Here is an 18,484-nt window from a genome sequence, read left to right as displayed (position 1 = left end):
AGTCTGAAAGCCAGAGGAGTCTGTGGGTCTGGTGGATGTGCAGGACTTCTAGTTGCACCACCTGGACAGGGCTAAGAGTCAGGATGGGTTATCAGGACGGGCAGAAGGTGCCACCATGGCATGTGCAGGCCCCATAGGTCACCTTACGAGTATCTGGATATAAGGGCCCCTGCTGGCCCTCATATTCTACCTGGAAGAAATTGAAGGTTGGCCTGTACCCCCCTCCCTCAGCCAGCCAGGGGCATAGCCTGCTGCTGGCCCGTAACCATGAGATGGCAGATCCGGTAACACACTAACCAGACACCACCAAGGCCCTGCGTCCCCTTCCCGTCCTCAGGGTTGCAGACTGTGCTCCAAGGAAGAGCAGAGAATGGGAACCCCTGGGTGTCTGTTCTGCCGGCCTTTCCTTTCCAGAGCCCTGGAGGGGATCGAGACACCCTCACTCCATTTGACCCAAGCATTAGAGGCAGGGCAGGGTATTCAGAGCCATGGCTGCTGTGTCGCAGGCCCTGGGAGCATAAGTAGGCCCTGTTGAGGGTGGGACAGGACGATCCAATCCCCAAGAATACTCCCAACCATGTGGCATTCTTTTCCCCTAACAGCTCAGCTTGGCTGGCTGTGGGCCCCTCCCCCAGCGGGAAGGCATTTTCTCTGCCTCAGCTGTTTACTTGGCACTCCCTGAGCATCCTGGAGGGCCTGGTGCTGCCCAGATGGGCTGCCTGCTCCTAGGCCTGCCTACTCAGCTCTGCTGGCAGAGAGGGTGACCCAGTGTCCCAGGGTTACCTGCAGGTGCCAGGGCCCTGCCATCCTGCCCTGAGGGTCTGGATACAGATGCTAGAGCTGCTGGCTGTTTTGCTTGTTTGTCCGTGGAAGGGGGCAGGGAGTGGTCAGAATAGGGGATAGATGCCCCCCACCACCCTGTGTGTGGACCTTGGGACAACTTGTGTTAGATCCCTGTGCTACTGTTATCTCTCATTGAGACAGTTAAATGGTGCCTGCACTCAGCGTTGTTGTAAAGGTATGCTTTTGCTGTTGCTATCCGAAGGAACCAGAGAGGACGTTAGCTCCAAACAGACCGGAACAGCTTCCCCATCTGTGACGCAGGGTGGCATCCAAGCTCTCCAGTCCCAGGCATGTGTGACTCTTGGCGTCCCTCCCTGCCCCACACCAGGCTGGCAGAAGGAGACCACCCTGGAGTGGGGGATGGGCACAGGGCTCATATGACACCACACAGGGTGGGGCCAGCTGCTGGGCTGCTAGCTGAGGCCCAAGGCTCCCCGAGGAGCCTCTGTGTGTGTAGTCCTGCTCCACATGGCCATGGCTGAGACCACCTGGCCTTGGCCTCCCCTGTGGGTTGGCCTGGTCCTGCCTGGGCGGGAAACACTTCCATTGGATAGGTGTTGGTGGAGCCAGGGCTGGGAGCCAGGCCATGTGCTGGTCTCCGTTGGGGTTAAGGTGTGGGTGCCCTCTGGCAGACAGGTCCTGCTTGGGACTCCAGACCACTACCCAGGAGGACAGTGCCCATGGCACTCAGGGCACAGCCTGGCTCCCAGCTGGACCAGAAGCCCTGGGAGAGGGAGAAGCCCTTCTAGCCAGGCCAGCAGCCTTAACGGGGGCTTTGGCCTCTGAGGCCTGTCTCCTCTGAGGAGTGGTTTTCTAGGCAGGGGAGAGATATGTAAGGTGGGGAAAGGAAAGTGAGCATCTGTTTCAGCTTTTTCTTACTGAAGGAGGAGGAATTTCCCATCTTCCGTGTAGAGGCTGGCCCTCTGCCAAGTGTGGGCTGTTTGGGGATATCTGCATGGAAAGACCTCTGCCTGTGATTTCCTTGTTAACTTCCGCAAAATAGGGCTGGTCTCTCCCCAGAGGATGCAGAGGGCCAGGAGCCTGAGTGTTGTCTCAGGGGCTTTCCTGTCTGTGAGAAGCGCAGAGAGGGAGGGCAGCCTCAGGTCAAAGGAAATGGACTTTCAGAGGAAGACTCTGGGCCTCCCAGAGCCCCTAGAGATGGGTAGGAGGTGAGAGGCCCAGGCCCTTAAGGCCCTGACCTCAGTGGTGCTGATATCTGGGAGACACAGCCCACAGGGTGTTGGGTACCTGTTCCCTACCCAGGGGCCCAGCTTTAGGGAAGAACTAGGAGTGGGTCACAGGCCAAGAAAGCACTTTCCCTTGAGCCTTCTCTAAGCTCCAGGCCCTGTGTTGGGGATGTAATCCTGTGGTCCTAGCTGCTGGCATTGACGGCATGTCTGATTACTCTTTGCCTAGCTAGCACCTCCCTGATCGTTCCTGCAACTCTTAGAGGTCAATATCTTTGCCCTTACCCTGAGCCCTCCCCCCCCCCCATTTCCAGGCCAAGCTCTCCTCTTCCCTGGGAGGTAGAAGAGGGGCTGTAAAGCTCAGGACAGACGGCTACAACCAGTGGACTTGACCAGGGCTTGATGATGCAGGTTCCAGGCCAGCCTGTCCAGTGGGAAGAATCACTGCCTCCTAAAACAAGGGCCTTGCTTTTCTAAAGGGGATCCGGGAAGCAGCAGAGCTTCCCCCACTCTTGTCTCAGCCTGTGGTTAGCGGTTCTGAGGAACCCCCAGCCACAGCCCACACCCTGACAGTCACGTTCCACTCCCTGCCCCCACACACATGACAGAGGGAAACTGGGAACTCCTCTGTTGCCCAAGTGAGCCCAAGACCATGAATGAGCAGAAAGGAAAGGAACAGCCTCGGATGCTGACTCCAAGGCTGGGCCAGCCGCCAGTAGAGTCTGTCCACCCACTCCTGCAGGTGTGGGGACGATCATAAAGATGGTCACAGGACATTTGGCCATGGGAATGGTGCTTTCTCTGTCGGGCCTGGCCATAGCCCTGCTAGGTGCCATTGGCTGTGTCAGGGCCTTAGGATCCCAGTGCCACCATTTACCTGCAACAGGTTAATCCTCTCTTTGCCTCCATATACCCATCTGCAAAATGGTCAAGCAACAATAATCACTGGGGGCAGGGTGAGGTGTAAGGGTCAAGTCTGACCTTCGCCGGAGCAGGATTTCAGGGGTTAAAGCCAGGTGGGCCCTTCCTGTTCACACCCCAGGTCATAGCTGGCGGGTGGGCAGGAGCCTGTCTGCCCTGATCTGTCAGTTCATTTCTTTCTGGATTGGAGATTGACGCAGGCCCCCATCTGTGCCTGAGGTGCGCACGGTCACATGGAGCCTCCACCTGAGGCGACACGGTGGCTCCCTGACACCCCCTGGCCCGGCTGCTGGGCCCTGTCTTTTCAGAGCTCCACGCAGGAGATTGGCGAGGAGCTGGTCAACGGGGTCATCTACACCATCTCCCTGCGTAAGGTGCAGGTGCACCATGCCGCCAACAAGGGCCAGCGCTGGCTTGGGGTGAGTGCTTGCAAGCGCAGTGGGGTGTCCCCACCCAGTCCCAGGGGACCAGGGAGGGCCCCACATACCACATCGGTGACTCTTCCAGGGCTTCCTGAGTGACCCACTCTCCTGCCCCCTAAGGAATCTAGACATGCACCCCTCACTCAACCCCCAATACCCTACCTTAACTAGGTGGAAGGTCATAATTATAGGAACGTCAGAGAAGAGTCTCTCATATGGTTTTCCCTTCAGGTTAGGATGAAGCTTGGTTTACTTCAGGTATATTTGCATTTCCCTGCTGTATTTCTGTGTCCACTACCTGCCCCCATGTCCCTATGCAGGAGCCAACACCTGTCCTTCCAGGCCTTCTACAGGCTGAAGAGATTCCCATTCAGAAAGGCGCCTCCTGTCTCACATAACCGGTGCCCTTGACCTTCCCAGCTCAGAGGCCGAGGCCTGACTCGGCTGCACAGGAGCAGAAGGAGGTGGCTTAGGGCCGTGATCCAGCCGTCAGTGCTGCTAGGCCTCGAGGGAAGTTTCCCTGCTGCCCTTTCAGGGACATCTGGGCATCCTAAAGCCCTGATACTGCTGGCCCCAGGGAGAGGCTGCCAGGAGAGAGGGCTGCACAGAGGTCATGGCAGACAGCAACTGTGACAGCGGGAGCCAAGAACCTTCCCAAAGGGTGCAGCAGTTGAGTTGCCACCAGCTGCCTGTGATGGTGGCGGGTCCCTGCATCCTGCCTGGGCCTGGCTCTTTTCATTCCTTTACATTTGCTTGATGTGGAGTCAGCAAAAGGCATCGCATTGTTGCCCTGACCATGTGAAATAGAGTCCCCTGCAGTCGTTACTGCCAGGAAGGTCTGGCTACGCTGAGGCTCTGTTTGGATCCTTGGTCCTGCGGGGTTTTTCTCCCTCCAGGGACACTCCTGGCATCTGCCCATTTGCCGGGTCTGGGGTCTCCATGGCCTCAGGTTCTCAAACCTTTAGGTAGAAGGAAGTGATATTAGCAGTTCATTGCCTTGAAAGGAAAAGGTGGCTCAGTCTGTGTCTTCTTGGTGGTACAAGGTCTCCAAATGGGAGGAAGGAGACTTGACTAGACCTTTCTCTCCTTGTTCTCACTCTCTCCCATCCCAGTTTGAAAATGAGCCAGGCCTGAACTTATATGAGACCTGCAAGGTGCGGACTGTCAAGGCAGGCACACTGGAGAAGCTGGTGGAGCACCTGGTCCCTGCCTTCCAGGGCAGCGACCTCTCCTATGTCACCATCTTCCTCTGCACATACCGGGCCTTCACCACCACCCAGCAGGTCCTGGACCTGCTGTTCAAGCGGTGAGTGTCCACCCCACCCATAGTGCACTGACGTCTCTGCCCCCTCCAGCTGTGTCCCACAGTTGTCGCTTCACCCCTGACCTCGGTTTGCTCCTCTGAAAGGTGGGGCGGTGGGAAGACCAACCCCCTCGGGTCGCTGTAGGGACTAACTGGGCCGTGGAAAGTGCTTCCCCGGAGCCTGGATCAGCAGAAAGGGCAGTTGGAGGGGCAGGAGATTTTCATGAATATTATTTTCCTCTCCCCTAAACAGAAGCTCTGCCTCGAAGGGGCCTATGAAAGCCTGTTTTCCATTTGTCAAGGAGGTTTGAGATTCCTACTAGGAGCCCCTGTCCTTGGTGCAGCCAGGCCTATTCAGCTATCTGGGAAGGTGCTGGTTAGGGTTTATTTGTTCTTCAAATAGATGTTTAGCACCTACTATGTGCAGGTACTTTTCTAGGCAGTGAACAATGCAGACAAAAGTCCCTGCCCTCCTGGGCTTCTACATTAGTCGTGAATTCAGACAATAACACTAGACATCATAAGCAGGTACGGTAGATGTGACGCCCTCACGGCCTCCTCTAGATATGGATGTATCCTCCCTTACTCTGATGAGGACGGTGGACCTGAGGACCAGCTAAAAAAGTAAGTGGACTTTGGATCACAGGGAAGGGTTCCTGTCTCCACAGACCAATGCAGGGAGTTACGTGGGAGAGACTGGGCAGAACCCTGGGCCCCACACATCCTGTGATCACCCTTAGAGGGTTGAGTTCAGGGGGTTCCTCTTGCATGTATATAGGAGTCAAAGGGAGCTGTGGGTGGGCAGAGGACCTTGGGGGCTCAGAGTTGGCCCCTGAGAGAACCCAGCCCCACCCCAGCCCCGATGCCCCGTCCACACCTAGTGCAGACCCAGAGCAGCAGATCATCAGCTGCCAGCTCACCAGTCTGCCCTGGACTTCACTCCTGTCTGCCTCCGGCAGGGAGGGCCAGGCTGGGCTGTGCTCTTGTCCTTCGGGAGGGCAGTGTCAGTGGGAAGAAGAGACCCACACATGGTCCGTAGAGACTGAGGCAGCACCTCAAGGCAGGAGCTCAAGGTGGAGGAGCCATGAGGGACCAGGGTAGGAGGAGAGCCTCTGTTCCCTCAGCAGGCAGGCATTTACGAAGCTCCTGCAGGGTGTCAGTACCATGCAGTGGGCAGAGCAGGCTCAATCCCTCCCTGACCTTGTGGAGTTTATGCTCCGATGAGATGGGTCCCAGGGGAGACAGACAAAGAAGCATGTCAGGTTTTCCTGTAGAACAGGAGAGTTGGTCAGACCATTGATCAGGAGCTCCCTACAGTCGAGGCTCTTTGCCAGCCCCCTGCTTGAACCCGGCCTGCCACTGCCAGGACAGGTAGAGTGGTGTTGGGGCAGGGTAGGCTGGCCTCTGACACCCGTGTCAGGCATAGGAGCTCAGCCCTGGCACGGTTGCCCTCAAGGGGCAGCATAGAAAGAAAGGCCAGTCCCCTGACTCTGCTGCCCACCCACCTACCCCCAGCACCATCTCCTCCATCCTGGGCACCTGGCTGGACCAGTACTCGGAGGATTTCTTTCAGCCACCAGACTTTCCCTGCCTCAAGCAGCTGGTGGCCTATGTGCAGCTTAACATGCCTGGCTCAGACCTGGAGCGCCGTGCCCACCTTCTCCTTGCCCAGCTGAACCACCCGGAACGCATTGAGGCAGAGCCAGAGGGTGAGAAGGACTGAATATGGGCACACTTAAGTGTACAGGGAGGGGGGCAGGTCTGGGCAGTGCAGGGAGGAACTTCCAGAGGTTGTTCTTGAGCCAGGAGCAAAATGTAGCCAGAGACAACTTATCTGATAGACTGCAATCAGGGAAGACTTCCTGTGGGTAGATTCTTGGGCTTGGACTTCCCTTAGAGGCAGTGGGATCTTTGTGTTTGGAAAGGTATAAAGGAAGTCATTCGTGTTGTTGAACCTTCCACCTCTTTCACTTTCAGTACCAGCTCCACCGCCCGCTCTGGAGCTAGAGCCAGCTCCAGATCCAGCTCCAGAGCTAGAGCCACCCCTAGCACCAACTCTGGAGCTAGAGCCAGCTCTTGCACCAGCTCCAGAGCTCAAGCCAGCTCCAGTGCCAGCTTCAGAGGTAGAACCAGCTCCAGCACCACCTCCAGAGCAAGACACAGCTTTAGTATCCGCCCCAGAGCTAGAGCTAGAGCCAGAGCTAACACCTCCTGCAGCACCAGAGCCTTCCTGTCCATTGCCTTTGACCACAGAGAATGAGCTGAGAGAGAAGAAGGTGAACCTCTTGGCGTTCCCTCCTGAGCTGGTGGCAGAGCAATTTACACTGATGGATGCGGTGAGCAGCTGAGCTTGACAGTGCCATGCTGGGTGGATCTTCCTTCTGGTATCTGCTGGCCCAGACTAGCCATCCTCTGATCCAGAGTCTGATGATATAGGTCCAATTCCTGGCTCCACAACTTCCCAACCTTGTGACCTGGTCAGGCTTCTTGACACCCAAGCCCTCAGTTTCCCCACCTGGAGAGTACATATAAGACACTAATAGTACCTGCTGCACACAGTAACTGTGAAGAATAAGTGAGAGGAAACAACTAGAAGCCTATTGAGTGGTGGGGAGGTGGGTCTGGCCCATTGTGGAGTGGAGAGGAGATTGTTACCTGACAAAGGTGGTGGATTCCTTTGCCTGCTGGGTTCAAATGACCAATTCCTGAGACACTGGAGTTTCAAAAAGAGACAAAGTATTAGGCGGGTAATGGGAGATTAAATGGCCTGTTGGACCAAAAATCTGTCTCCCTGAACTGCGGTCATTTTGGTAGTTTTACAGCATTAAAAGATGGAGGTGGTGCAATAGTGGCTCAGTGGCAGAATTCTTGCCTACCATGCCAGAGACCTGGGTTCGATTCCCGGAGCCTGCCCATGCACCCCCCTGAAAAAAAAAATGGGCAGATTTTAGGATAATGAACACAGTGGCCCCAGGTGATGTGATTAGAGGTGATTTAATTATCAAGCATATGCATATTGATTACATGCATAGTCACAGAACTTACGTAAGAAAATGGCAGCCTAATATGATGACGGGTGTGATTTTTAGTATTGTAATGATGTATAAGTGACTTATAGATTAAAGTCTAAACTGCTTCGCATGTCAGGCAGGCCTATTTTGGTTAGACCCAGTCTCTATTACCAAGATAGCTTTGGGCTTGGAGTGGGGTAATTCTGCACCCACCTAGGACCCTTTATTAATGAACGTTAGGGGCTGTCTTTAGTGATCATAAACTGTAAAATCAGAAAACTGGATAAGTGGACACAAGTCAAGTCTAGTCACAAGTTTTTTTACTATTGCAAGGGCACAAGATAAAGGCTGTATACAACCGTTGTCAGAGATCAAGGCAGCTGGATTACAATTCAAAGATTTTAGGTATTTCCCTCTTCCTACGCTAGTATACCAGAAAGCAAAAGGGAATATCTGTATAATGATTCAGCAATCAAATCCTCATTTCTTAGTTAAAAGCTCACTTGGGTACAGCCGGGTCCACCAGCGTCCCACCTCTGTTCTGGAGGTCTCTAGAGTACACTAAGCAGACCCTGTTGTGTACTGGACCCTTTGGCAGGCACCCAAAGCCCCTGGGCCCCAGGGACTATGCATCCGATGAAGAGCAGTTCCAGAAGGAATTATCAGGAGAGGTGCAAGGTGCTCTCTGGACCTGTGCAGGCAAGAGCCACCTCTGGTGCTTGAGTTTGTGAGATGAACTTCAAGCAGCTCTCTTCCTGCTGGCCTTGGGTTCTGAGTCATTTGAGGCCTGGGCACCTTCAGAGGGCAGACAGCACAACCCATCATCAGCTTGCTGAGCTCCCGCTGAGAACACTGGGCCCTGGCCTGAGTCCTGGAGGATGGTGGTATCTGTGCTGGGAGAGGACAAGCCCAGGTGACACCCCCTTCTCCCCAGGAGCTGTTCAAGAAGGTGGTGCCCTACCACTGTCTGGGCTCCATCTGGTCCCAGCGTGACAAGAAGGGCAAGGAGCACCTGGCACCCACCATCCGCGCCACTGTGACCCAGTTCAACCGTGTAGCCAACTGCGTCATCACCACCTGCCTTGGAGACCGGAGCACGAAGGCCCTGGACAGGGCCAGGGTGGTGGAGCACTGGATCGAGGTGGCCAGGGTACGCGCAGGGGCCTCTCAGAGCCCTGGAGCATCCTCTTCGCACTTATCACCACCGGGACCGCGGCCCTCCCCGCCCTGCAGCACTGCATGCCCTGCGTGTGCCAGGCGCATGCTCACTTCCCGCTGGGGCCCATTTCTTAGGTTGAGGAAAAGGCCTCCTGTGGGTGTCACCCCGTGGGCTCACGGCAAACCTGCGCTGGGCATGCGTCTCATCCAGGAGGAGAGATGGCAGCCGAGGGGGCTGAAGTTGGAGCAGGCGGGCCCCTACTCCGAGTCAGGGCCCATTCTTTCTCCCTCCCCAGGAGTGCAGGATCCTCAAGAATTTCTCCTCACTCTACGCTGTCCTCTCTGCGCTTCAGAGCAACTCGATCCACCGACTGAAGAAGACCTGGGAGGAGGTGTCTAGGTGCGCGGGCCTCTCTCCAGAGGACGCAGGGTGGACCACCCCCCTGGGAGGGGGCGTCTGGCCAGGGTCGCCCAGTGAGCCTGGGCTGTGCTGGGCAGCGGGTCCTGGGCAGGGACTGGGCGGAGCTGGAGCGCTCCATCTCCCTGTGGCCTGGGGTCGGCCGCTGTGCCTCAGGACGGGTTCCCTTCCCTGTCGCTTTCAGAATTGGTCCAAACGGGAGCCTGTCCAGTGTCTGCTGCACACCAGCACACCCTGTCCAATTGAAATCTAAGTGGGGGAAAGCCAGTTGCTCAGTGAATTGGGAGTGGGGGGCCAGTTGTGCCAACCTGAGAGCTCAGCTGCCCAGAGCCCTGGGGCCTCACGGGGCTCAGAGTCACCCAGCTTCAGAGACCCTCAACCAGGCAGTCCTGTCCCTTGGGGGCTTCTTTTCCCTTATGCCCTCCCCCCTCCACCCCCCCACTTTTCCCAACTGACTCTTTTCTCTCCCACAGGGAAAGCTTCCGCCACTTTCAGAAGCTGTCTGAGATTTTCTCAGACGAGAACAATTACTCACTGAGCAGGGAGCTGCTCATCAAGGTAAAGAGGAGTCTGCGGGTCCAGTGCTGGGAGAGGGAGGTGGTTAGTTTGTCATTGAAAAGTCCTTTGAAAAGTTCTAGCCTGGCCTTGTATGGGCGAAGAGGAAAAGGGAGAGGTTTGGTTTGTGTGCAGGCGGAAGGCAGTTGTAGGGCAGCAGGTACTGGGACGTGGATGTGGTGTGCTAAGGGGGGTTCACAGGAGCCAGGTGACCAGAGGGCCTGGCCAGCCTTGGGTGCAGAAGGCCAGACCTGGGAGATAGATATGTGTGTGCGCTGCACCTCCCCTCTGTGCCCCCGTGGGACACTGCTGACCAATCACAACCTCACGATTCTGATAAGTGGCCTGGTCAGCAATGTCATATGCCTCAGAGGGCTATGAGAACTCTTTGTGGGACTCACAAATTCATGTCTGTTCTCTGAGAACTTCCCAAGGATTCCATGGGAAGGGGGTATCTTTGTAATGATCTCAAGTAGACTTTGGGGTCCTTGGCGGTGGACTGGGGCAGGCAGGAGCTGCTCAACTTAGGCCTCCAGAGACACCCCATCCTCTCCTTTTGTGGCTCGGCCAGTTGGAGGCCCTTTCACACGCACACTGAAAGGCTGGGAGAGCTAGACACTGAGTGGTTGTGTGGTGGTGTCAGCTCAGACAAGGATCCTTCTAGGAAAAAGCTGCCTTTCCTTGGTTTCCCTGTGTGACTCAAGACATGTCACCACCTCTATTGGGCCTGTGCCCCCATCTGAATGAAGGCGTGACCTCATGGCAAGGCAGTGAGGTTCAAGGGAGGGAAGGAACGTGGCTGGGTCTCCCATGGCTCCGTGGTGGACAGCAAGATGGTGGGAGCCACAGCAAGTCCTGTAGATGCTTGATGAGGGGTCGAGTCTTGGCTCACACATGGCAGATGAGCAGACAGGCTCGGGGAGGCCAGGCCCCTTGCCCCAGGTCACACTCTGGGGAGACTGGCGACACTGGTGGTGGCAGCTGCATTTCCACCCCCGACTCAGGCAGGTGTCCAAGGCTCCATGGACAGTGGGTGAGGGGCTAAGGGCCTCACAGTCCTCATCCTGTCTTCAATTCTGGCAGGAGGGGACCTCCAAGTTTGCCACCCTTGAGATGAACCCCAAGAGGGCTCAGAAGAGGCAGCAGCAGCAGGAGAGGGTGAGTGTGCCTGAGGCCAGGGAGGGCCTGGTGGGGCTGGCCTCCAAGTCAGGGTGGGGGCCCTCCTTGCTTCCCTCCCACTGGTGTCACCCTGCCTGGAAAGCCTCCCTTAGATGCCCCCTCCTGAGGGGAATCTCCTGATTCCAGAGCCGCTGGAATCTTTGGGGGAGGAGGTGGGGCTAATTGCAACCAGTCAGGGCAAGAGCCTAGAAGCCCATGTGAGGGAGGGTTTGGGGGTTGGGTACCCATGGAACACATAGCTTTATGTTTTACCAGAAGCCGTTCCTGGGAGGCGCCTGGAAGGGAGTTTGGGGCCCTTGGAGGCTGGAAGGGTGACTTGGAGGGAGATGGTTAAGACTACCCTACTGCTCCAGGGCGTGGGGCTGCGGTCTGGGTGGTCCTGGGAGTCTGAGGCTGAGTTTTCAGGGTGGGGCCTTGGGTGTGCCCGGGAACGAGTGCTCATCCCTACTCCCCCGATGCCACAGGGTGTCATCCAGGGCACCATTCCCTACCTGGGGACCTTCCTCACCGACCTGGTGATGCTGGACACGGCCATGAAGGATTATCTGTATGTGAGTGAGCCTGGGGGCTAAGGCGGGGGCGGGGGAGGGTCCCGAAGGTTGAGGAGGAGAGGCGCTACCCTGAACCCTGAGCTCTCAGCACTGGTCACCCACGACTCAGCTGTTCCGGGGAGCTGGGGTGTCATGGCCATCTTATAGAAAATTCAGCAGAGGCTGGAAATAAACCTCCAGTCCCGGGTCCCTGTCCCACGTCCCAGCACAGTTACCTGATTGCTAAAGTGCATGAGGTTTTGGCCGAGATGACCATGGGGAGGAAAGTGAAGTAGGACCCCTCCAAGATCAGGCCCAGCACCCCCTTCCAGCCTGCAGCCCCTCCATCTGCTATCAGAGAGAATTGGGCTCACAGGTCCTTAGCCCCAGGCCCCCACCTCTGCTGTCTAGAACCCCCACTTAGTTCCAAGTACTGGTATGTGTGCACCCTGCCCCCTGGTGGGCCCTCGTGGTTGTGCAGCCTGAGAAGGAGTGTGGGTGATGGCCTAAGGGGACCCTTTCTAATGGATATTGGTTGCCCATCTTCCAGGGTAGACTGATCAACTTTGAGAAGAGGAGGAAGGTGAGTGGCCGTGGTACTCACTGTTGGGGGTGTGGTGGAAATCAGGGCAGAAGACTGTGTCGCCCCTCCTTTTAGGTTTATGGGGAAAGTTTGACAGAAATGAGGCAGGCCCTGCCACCGGAGGGTGGGGGTTGTATGTGGAATCATGGACACCTTCTTAGGGGATAAGGTGTTTGAATAAGTGTTTGGACTCAGCCCTGAGGATGGGTAGAACCTAGATGAGAAGGGGGGGTGCCCCATGGGAGCAAAGATCCAGCTACTGGTCCCCCGTCTCACCCAGCAAGCCCACTCCGCCCTCTCCCGCATCCTGCCTTTCCTCCTGTGCCAGGAGTTCGAAGTGATTGCCCAGATCAAGCTGCTGCAGTCAGCCTGCAACAATTACAGCATCACCCCCGAGGAGCAGTTTGTGGCCTGGTTCCGGTCCATGGAGCGGCTCAGTGAGACTGAGAGGTGAGGCCAGGACAGTAAACGGGCGGGGGCAGGGGCGGGGCTCTCCCTGGTGCGCAGGGCTGGAGAGCCTGTGGCCGTGGCGCCTACGTTAGCATTGGAACTGCTGCTTGGACACAGGCACCCAGATGCCAGCTTCTGGGTAGACCCTGGGAGGGAAACCTGAGGTGTGGCCACTGGTGGCCTCCCAGCTGCTGCTCTGCCCTGTAGTTACAACCTGTCTTGTGAGCTGGAGCCCCCATCTGAGTCGGCCAGCAACACCCTCAAGACCAAGAAGAACACGGCCATCATCAAGCGCTGGAGCGAGTGAGTGTCCGGTCCAGGGTGGGCAGGTGCAGCCAGCCCGAGGCGCCATGAAACTTTGGGGCTAAGAGTGGGCCCAGGAGGTCGGCTTGGCATGGGGATCCCAGCCCCACTCCTAACCAGCCCTGTGACTGGGAGCAAGATGCCCCCTCTCTGGGCCTCGGTTCCCTCCTCTGTGAAGTGAGGTGATGCAGCACCATCTCTCAGGCACCTGCAGGGCCCCTGGTGCACGGAGTGCAGTGGTAGCAGCCTAGGTTGGTTGTACCCTGGGGAAGGCCCCCAGGGTAAGCCGACCCTTCTCCAGCCGCCAGGCCCCCAACACAGACTTCAGCACCACCAGCAGCTCCCACTCCAAGTCCTGTGATCAACTCAAGTACGGCCCCTACCTCAGTAGCGGGGACACAGCCGACGCGCTCAGCGTGCACTCCGCCGGTTCCTCCAGCTCCGACGTGGAGGAGATCAACATGAGCTTTGTCCCCGAGTCCCCTGATGGCCAGGAAAAGAAGGTGCCTGCCCATGCCTTCTCTCTGTCAGCCCTTCCCCCGACTCTCCCTGCCCAGTGCCTTTGTTCCCCTCTCCCCTCCCACAAAAGGGGCCAAGAAGCCCTGATTCCAGAATGGAGCCTCTGGAAGCCCCTGGGCTTGTTATACCGGTCCCAGGTGCCCTGCCAGGTCTGTGGCTTCTGCTTATTTCGCTGTCCCCCCAGTTCTGGGAGTCGGCGTCCCAGTCATCCCCAGAGACCTCCGGCATCAGCTCAGCCTCTAGCAGCACCTCCTCCTCCTCCGCCTCCACCACCCCCGTGGCCACCACGCGCACCCACAAGCGCTCCATCTCAGGGGTCACCAGCTACACCTCCTCGCTTCCCCTCTACAACCAGCAGGTGGGCGACTGCTGCATCATCCGCGTCAGCCTGGACGTGGACAACGGCAACATGTACAAGAGCATCCTGGTGAGCTGGGGGACTCTGCGGGCCCCTCACCTGTCCAGGCCGCAGGGCATAAAGAATGCCCTGTTCTTCCCCTGTCATCCTGGAGAGGACGTTGTAGTGGGTGGGGAAGGACAGCTGGAGGAGCGTGTGTTAAATGGCCAAGAGACCTAAGGACTGTGGATGTGGGGGTCAGTGCTTGCAGGTTGAGTTAATGGCCTGGGAAGACCTCGCTGAGACAGCCCCAGAGAGGGGGAGGGCGGGAGGTGAGGTTCCGAGGAGGGAGAGTGCTTGCCTGATCAGAGCTGAGGAGCAGCATGGAGGCCAGAGGTGAAGGAGCAGGGTCAGGGATGTCAGGCCCTTGGACCGCTAGATGGAGCTTGATTTTCTCTGGGGGAGATGGAAGCCACTGCGGTGTCAGAGCAGGGCCGGGTCAGCAGGTGACCTTTGGCCACAATGGGGCAGATGGGCTGTTGTGTGGAGACATAGGCCAGTGAGAGGAAGCTGCTGTGACCCAGGAGGAGAGGGAAGGCCCTGCCCCAGGGTGGTGGCATGAGCGTGGTGGCATGAGCAGTGGGCAGATGCTGGATAGGACCAGCTGATGGAGACATCCCCAACCTCCACCCCACCCAGGCTGGCCGAGGGCCATGTGACCCACCTGCCCCGGGCTGCACTTCTCTTGCTTCCAGGGACTGGCATGGTTGTAACTAAGCTGCCACTTGTACAACCCTTTGCCTGAGTCTGGGCTGTGCTGACCACTGCATCCTCGAGCCCAGGACTGGTGGGTAGTTGATTGTCTCCAGCCCATTTTCCTCTCTGATATCCATGCTTGGACTGGATGTTGCCTATTCTGGGATTTCACTGATACCGTTATCCTGGAAGGTCAGGGTCAGGGGAGACAGACCCCAGATGGCAAGCTGTTTCCCAAGGTGATATGAAAGGAGGTGTAGGCTTTTGTAGAGATGGGGGAAGGAATGGTTGAAATGACCCCTCTCATTCCATGGAGGTCTCCCCAGGGAAGCAGGAGAAGGCAGGGAGGCCTCCATAGAGCTGTCCCTCCCCTGAGGCTGGCAGCGCCCCTGCTCAGTGCTGAGGTGGCTCCAGGGGATCTCTGGTGGCTGTACGCTGGGTCAGTTGGCTCCAGGTCCTGTGCCTTGATGGCCTGTCCCCTGACCCACCCAAGGTGACCAGCCAAGATAAAGCTCCAACTGTGATCCGCAAGGCCATGGACAAACACAACCTGGATGAGGATGAGCCAGAGGACTACGAGCTCGTCCAGATCATCTCAGAGGATCGAAGTAAGCTGGAGGCGAATGGGAGAGAGCAGGTCCAAGGCCCTCTGGCCCCAGTGAACCTGACATCAGGGAGGGTCAGCATCTTATGTACACACTGACCTGCCCCAGGTAGCCCTCGGTGCCCACAGCATCTTCTCCCTGCCTGTACTATCTCCTGGTCATATCCCCTTTGCTGGGAGTGTTTCCCAGGCATTGGGAAACCCAAGTTCAAAGCTAACATCATTGAGGAGCCCAGAGAAAAAGCTTTTCAACTCAAGCAAGGGGGAATTATGGCCAGGCACACGGGCTCAACTCAGAGGGCATCCTCTGGACAGGATGGAGTGATTGCCCCTCCAAAGACATCAGGACTGGTGGACACAGCCACCAAATATGTTACAGTCCATGCCTTTATGATACTAAAAACAAAACACAATGTCCTTGATCCCCTCTGGATTCTCTAGGAAGCCAAGTCAGTATTTTTTACTAACTGCAAAAGGGAAAGAAGAATGGCACGGACTCAAATCCAGCCCTCCTGGGGTCTGAGACCTTAGACCAGTTACTCAGGGCCCTGTGCCTGCTTCTCATTCCCAAAGGGGAGAGAAAAATGGTCAGCATACATGTGCCTGTTACGTATGTGCATCAGTGAGGTTGGCTGTTTTCTTCTCAGCGAGCTGAACACCCTCACCCAGCCATGATCCCAGGCAGTGACTCCCACTATCCCTAGCAGTAAATGCTTTCTCATCTTCATGATGGGAAATGGGAAATGGTGAGGTGTGAGATTGATAGGGCAGATGGGACCCATCCTACAGAAAACTTTGAGAGGTTAAGATGGGCGAGTAGTAGCCACACAGTTGAGGCAGGAACACAAATTGCAGCCCAGCATTGATTTCTAACAGGCTCTAGGTCAGAGGGAGCAAGTCAAAAAAGGGAGCATAGAGTAAACACTTGCTGGGTGTCACGTACCCAAGGGGAATTCTGAATAGTGTAGGATCCGGGGGAGACAGTCTGGATTCTAGAAAGCCTATTCTAGCTCCAGGATCCCAATAAATGAAGGTATCTGGGGAGCAGGATGGGATGACCCTTTGGCAGCTCATATCTGAGATTGGAATAGTGGAGTCAGAGTCACTTTTTCTTCAAGAATTGCCTGGGTCAATTAGTGCCTCTGCAGAGTCCGCCCCTAGGGTAGGTGTCATTCAGAGGCATTGTTGCTGTGGGGCTGGGCGGGAGACTGGTCTCTGCCTCACACCTGCCTTCATGGGGACTCTCAGGCGGTGAGGTGTCCTGTGGCCCCCTAGGGGCACAGCTGACCACCCTCTGCCCCACCAGAGCTGAAGATCCCTGAGAACGCCAACGTGTTCTACGCCATGAACTCTACTGCCAACTATGACTTTGTCCTGAAGAAACGGACCTTCACCAAGGGGGCAAAGGTCAAGCACGGAGCCAGCTCGACCCTTCCACGCATGAAGCAGAAGGGACTCAAGATCGCCAAGGGCATCTTCTAACCAGCCCCTGGCACCAGCGAGCCGCAGGGCCACCCTTTCCGGGGCCTGGCTGCTGGATAGGTTAACATTTACAGACTTGTATGGGCCCGGCCAGGTGGGTGCCACCCTCCCTGCCAGCCTGCCTAGGCCACCCCTGGGCTTGTTTCCCACCTGAACCTCTCCTGCTACCAGGTATGATGCCTGCCTGTCCCAGGCTGACCTGGACTCCCGTGGACCACTTGCTGCCTTAGGTGCCTTCTGCTCTGTGAGAACCAGAGGATTGACTTTTGCCAAGGAGCGCTGCCAACAGGCGTGGTGCCCTGCCCATTGCTGGGTACTGCCCTCTCCACCCTTCCCTTGCGCCTTTGCCGGTGCATGTCACTGCCACCTGTGCCCCTGGGCACCCCAGAGCAACCACTCACCCGCTGGGTCTGACCACTACAGTTCTCTCCTTGGGCCTGAGGGCATCCGCCTGTGACATTGCCAGGGGTCCCAGCCCCTCCAACCCCACTCAAGCCCTTCTCTGGCTACACCAAAGATTCCACCATCAGGGCCTACCAGGAGTGAGGGAGTCTCTACCCATCCCAGGGAGAGGAGGGAGAGACCCTCTTCACAAAATCCACTCTTCACCCAGTGAGTGAGCAGTGGCCCAGCAGGGGCCCGCCGATGTCAAATCTCATACCGCTGCAAGGGCCACATACCACTGCTTTCTGGACTTCACGAGACCACGCAAGGCGGGGCTTAGTAGAAGGGAGGATTTCAGGGAGATGGGAGAGTGATTGAATTTTTGTATGAAAAGCAAAAAAAAAAAAAAAAGTTTACCAATTGGGGAGGGGCAATATTTATTTGTTGTAAATAGCAAATGCTAGACTTAAATATTATATTAAAACCCTGTTTCTACTACAGGCTTGGATTTGATGTGTTTGGTTCTTTCATTTACTCTGTCAATTTAAATGAGATACACACTCTCACATTCTTCATTCAAATAAGTCATTATAGGGGCATCAGTTTATGGGAAAAACAAGTAGGGCCAGCTACCCTTCCCTGGCTTACTGAAGGAGACGCAGTGTCCCTCTTTCACAGAGCAAATGTGCATTTCAGTATCACTAGACCAGGCAAGGAACTGAGACCAGCCATCAGGACTCCTGTGATTTAGAAAGGAAAGATTCTTCCACAAGATAACACATCCACCTCTGATATGGGTATCTTTACATTTGCGTTTCCTGATCCAGGTCCAGACAGTGGCCACCTTTCTACAGCTCTCGAGGTAGGTACATTCTCTGCTTCTCTTGCTGAGATGTCTTTGGACCAGCAATTAGGAATTCGTAATTCTCAAGGGAAAACTCTGGAATTCCTGTACTAAATAGGTAAAAAGTTAGAACAAAATGTACAATGTAGAAAGGAAACAGAGGAAGATTGGCAAACGGACCAATGCAGGTGGGACTTTGCATCTCAGTCCCCCCTAGGGCCCTTGACCTTAGGTTTGATCCTTTGGCTCCTTATCCCTGGCACCAGAATTAATTTTCCTAAAGAACTGGGAGGATTTGAGACGTACTATTTAAGGCTCCAGGTGGCCTCTTTTCATAAATGCTGCTCCCTATGAACTGGTGTTTCTCACAGCCTTGCCACTCCTTGTATAATTTCACAACCCGCAAACCCTGCTGCAGGTCCCTGGCCTCTGTGTTGGGTACCTGCTGCCCACTCTTCCCTGACTGGGGCCTGAGGCCTCATGGGTGAGTTCTCAGAGCCAAGATAAGGGTGTTTATTTTTTACCAGTGAGAGAATTGCGTGCCCTTTCCAGGGGGCCAGGATGTGGATGGGGCACATGGTGTGAGGTCCACTGACGCAGGGATCATCAGTTCACAGTCTCAGTTGTGTCATTACCGACTTGTCCTCAACAGGAGACGGGCCCTGAGCCTTACAGCTTGCAGCCACCTGGAATGA

General features: G+C 56.1%; 1 protein-coding gene across 7 annotated transcripts in view; it reads left to right on the top strand.

Annotated features, from left to right (window-relative positions):
* Positions 1-17,453, top strand: part of RALGDS (ral guanine nucleotide dissociation stimulator) — a 49,923-nt gene extending 32,470 nt beyond the window's left edge. For 4 of the 7 annotated variants that reach the window (XM_077147553.1, XM_077147558.1, XM_077147525.1 and 1 more), the window contains exons 2-18: positions 3,260-3,370; positions 4,486-4,679; positions 5,205-5,300; positions 6,192-6,385; positions 6,654-7,012; positions 8,622-8,837; positions 9,142-9,245; positions 9,737-9,821; positions 10,902-10,976; positions 11,462-11,548; positions 12,078-12,110; positions 12,439-12,560; positions 12,768-12,863; positions 13,165-13,366; positions 13,567-13,809; positions 14,969-15,083; positions 16,386-17,453. In XM_077147553.1, the coding sequence (XP_077003668.1) occupies positions 3,260-3,370; positions 4,486-4,679; positions 5,205-5,300; positions 6,192-6,385; positions 6,654-7,012; positions 8,622-8,837; positions 9,142-9,245; positions 9,737-9,821; positions 10,902-10,976; positions 11,462-11,548; positions 12,078-12,110; positions 12,439-12,560; positions 12,768-12,863; positions 13,165-13,366; positions 13,567-13,809; positions 14,969-15,083; positions 16,386-16,561 (2,508 nt within the window). In that variant the 3' untranslated portion in view covers positions 16,562-17,453. The remainder of the gene's footprint in view (positions 1-3,259; positions 3,371-4,485; positions 4,680-5,204; positions 5,301-6,191; positions 6,386-6,653; positions 7,013-8,621; positions 8,838-9,141; positions 9,246-9,736; positions 9,822-10,901; positions 10,977-11,461; positions 11,549-12,077; positions 12,111-12,438; positions 12,561-12,767; positions 12,864-13,164; positions 13,367-13,566; positions 13,810-14,968; positions 15,084-16,385) is intronic. The other 3 variants (XM_077147535.1, XM_077147547.1, XM_077147539.1) reach the window with 3 other exon arrangements.
* Positions 17,454-18,484: the final 1,031 nt, after the last annotated feature.

The sequence above is a fragment of the Tamandua tetradactyla genome, chromosome 2 (genome assembly GCF_023851605.1).
Source record: "Tamandua tetradactyla isolate mTamTet1 chromosome 2, mTamTet1.pri, whole genome shotgun sequence".
Classification (NCBI taxonomy): domain Eukaryota; kingdom Metazoa; phylum Chordata; class Mammalia; order Pilosa; family Myrmecophagidae; genus Tamandua; species Tamandua tetradactyla.
The sequence above is the reverse complement of the archived record's forward strand: the minus strand, read 5'-3'. Positions and strand labels throughout refer to the sequence as shown.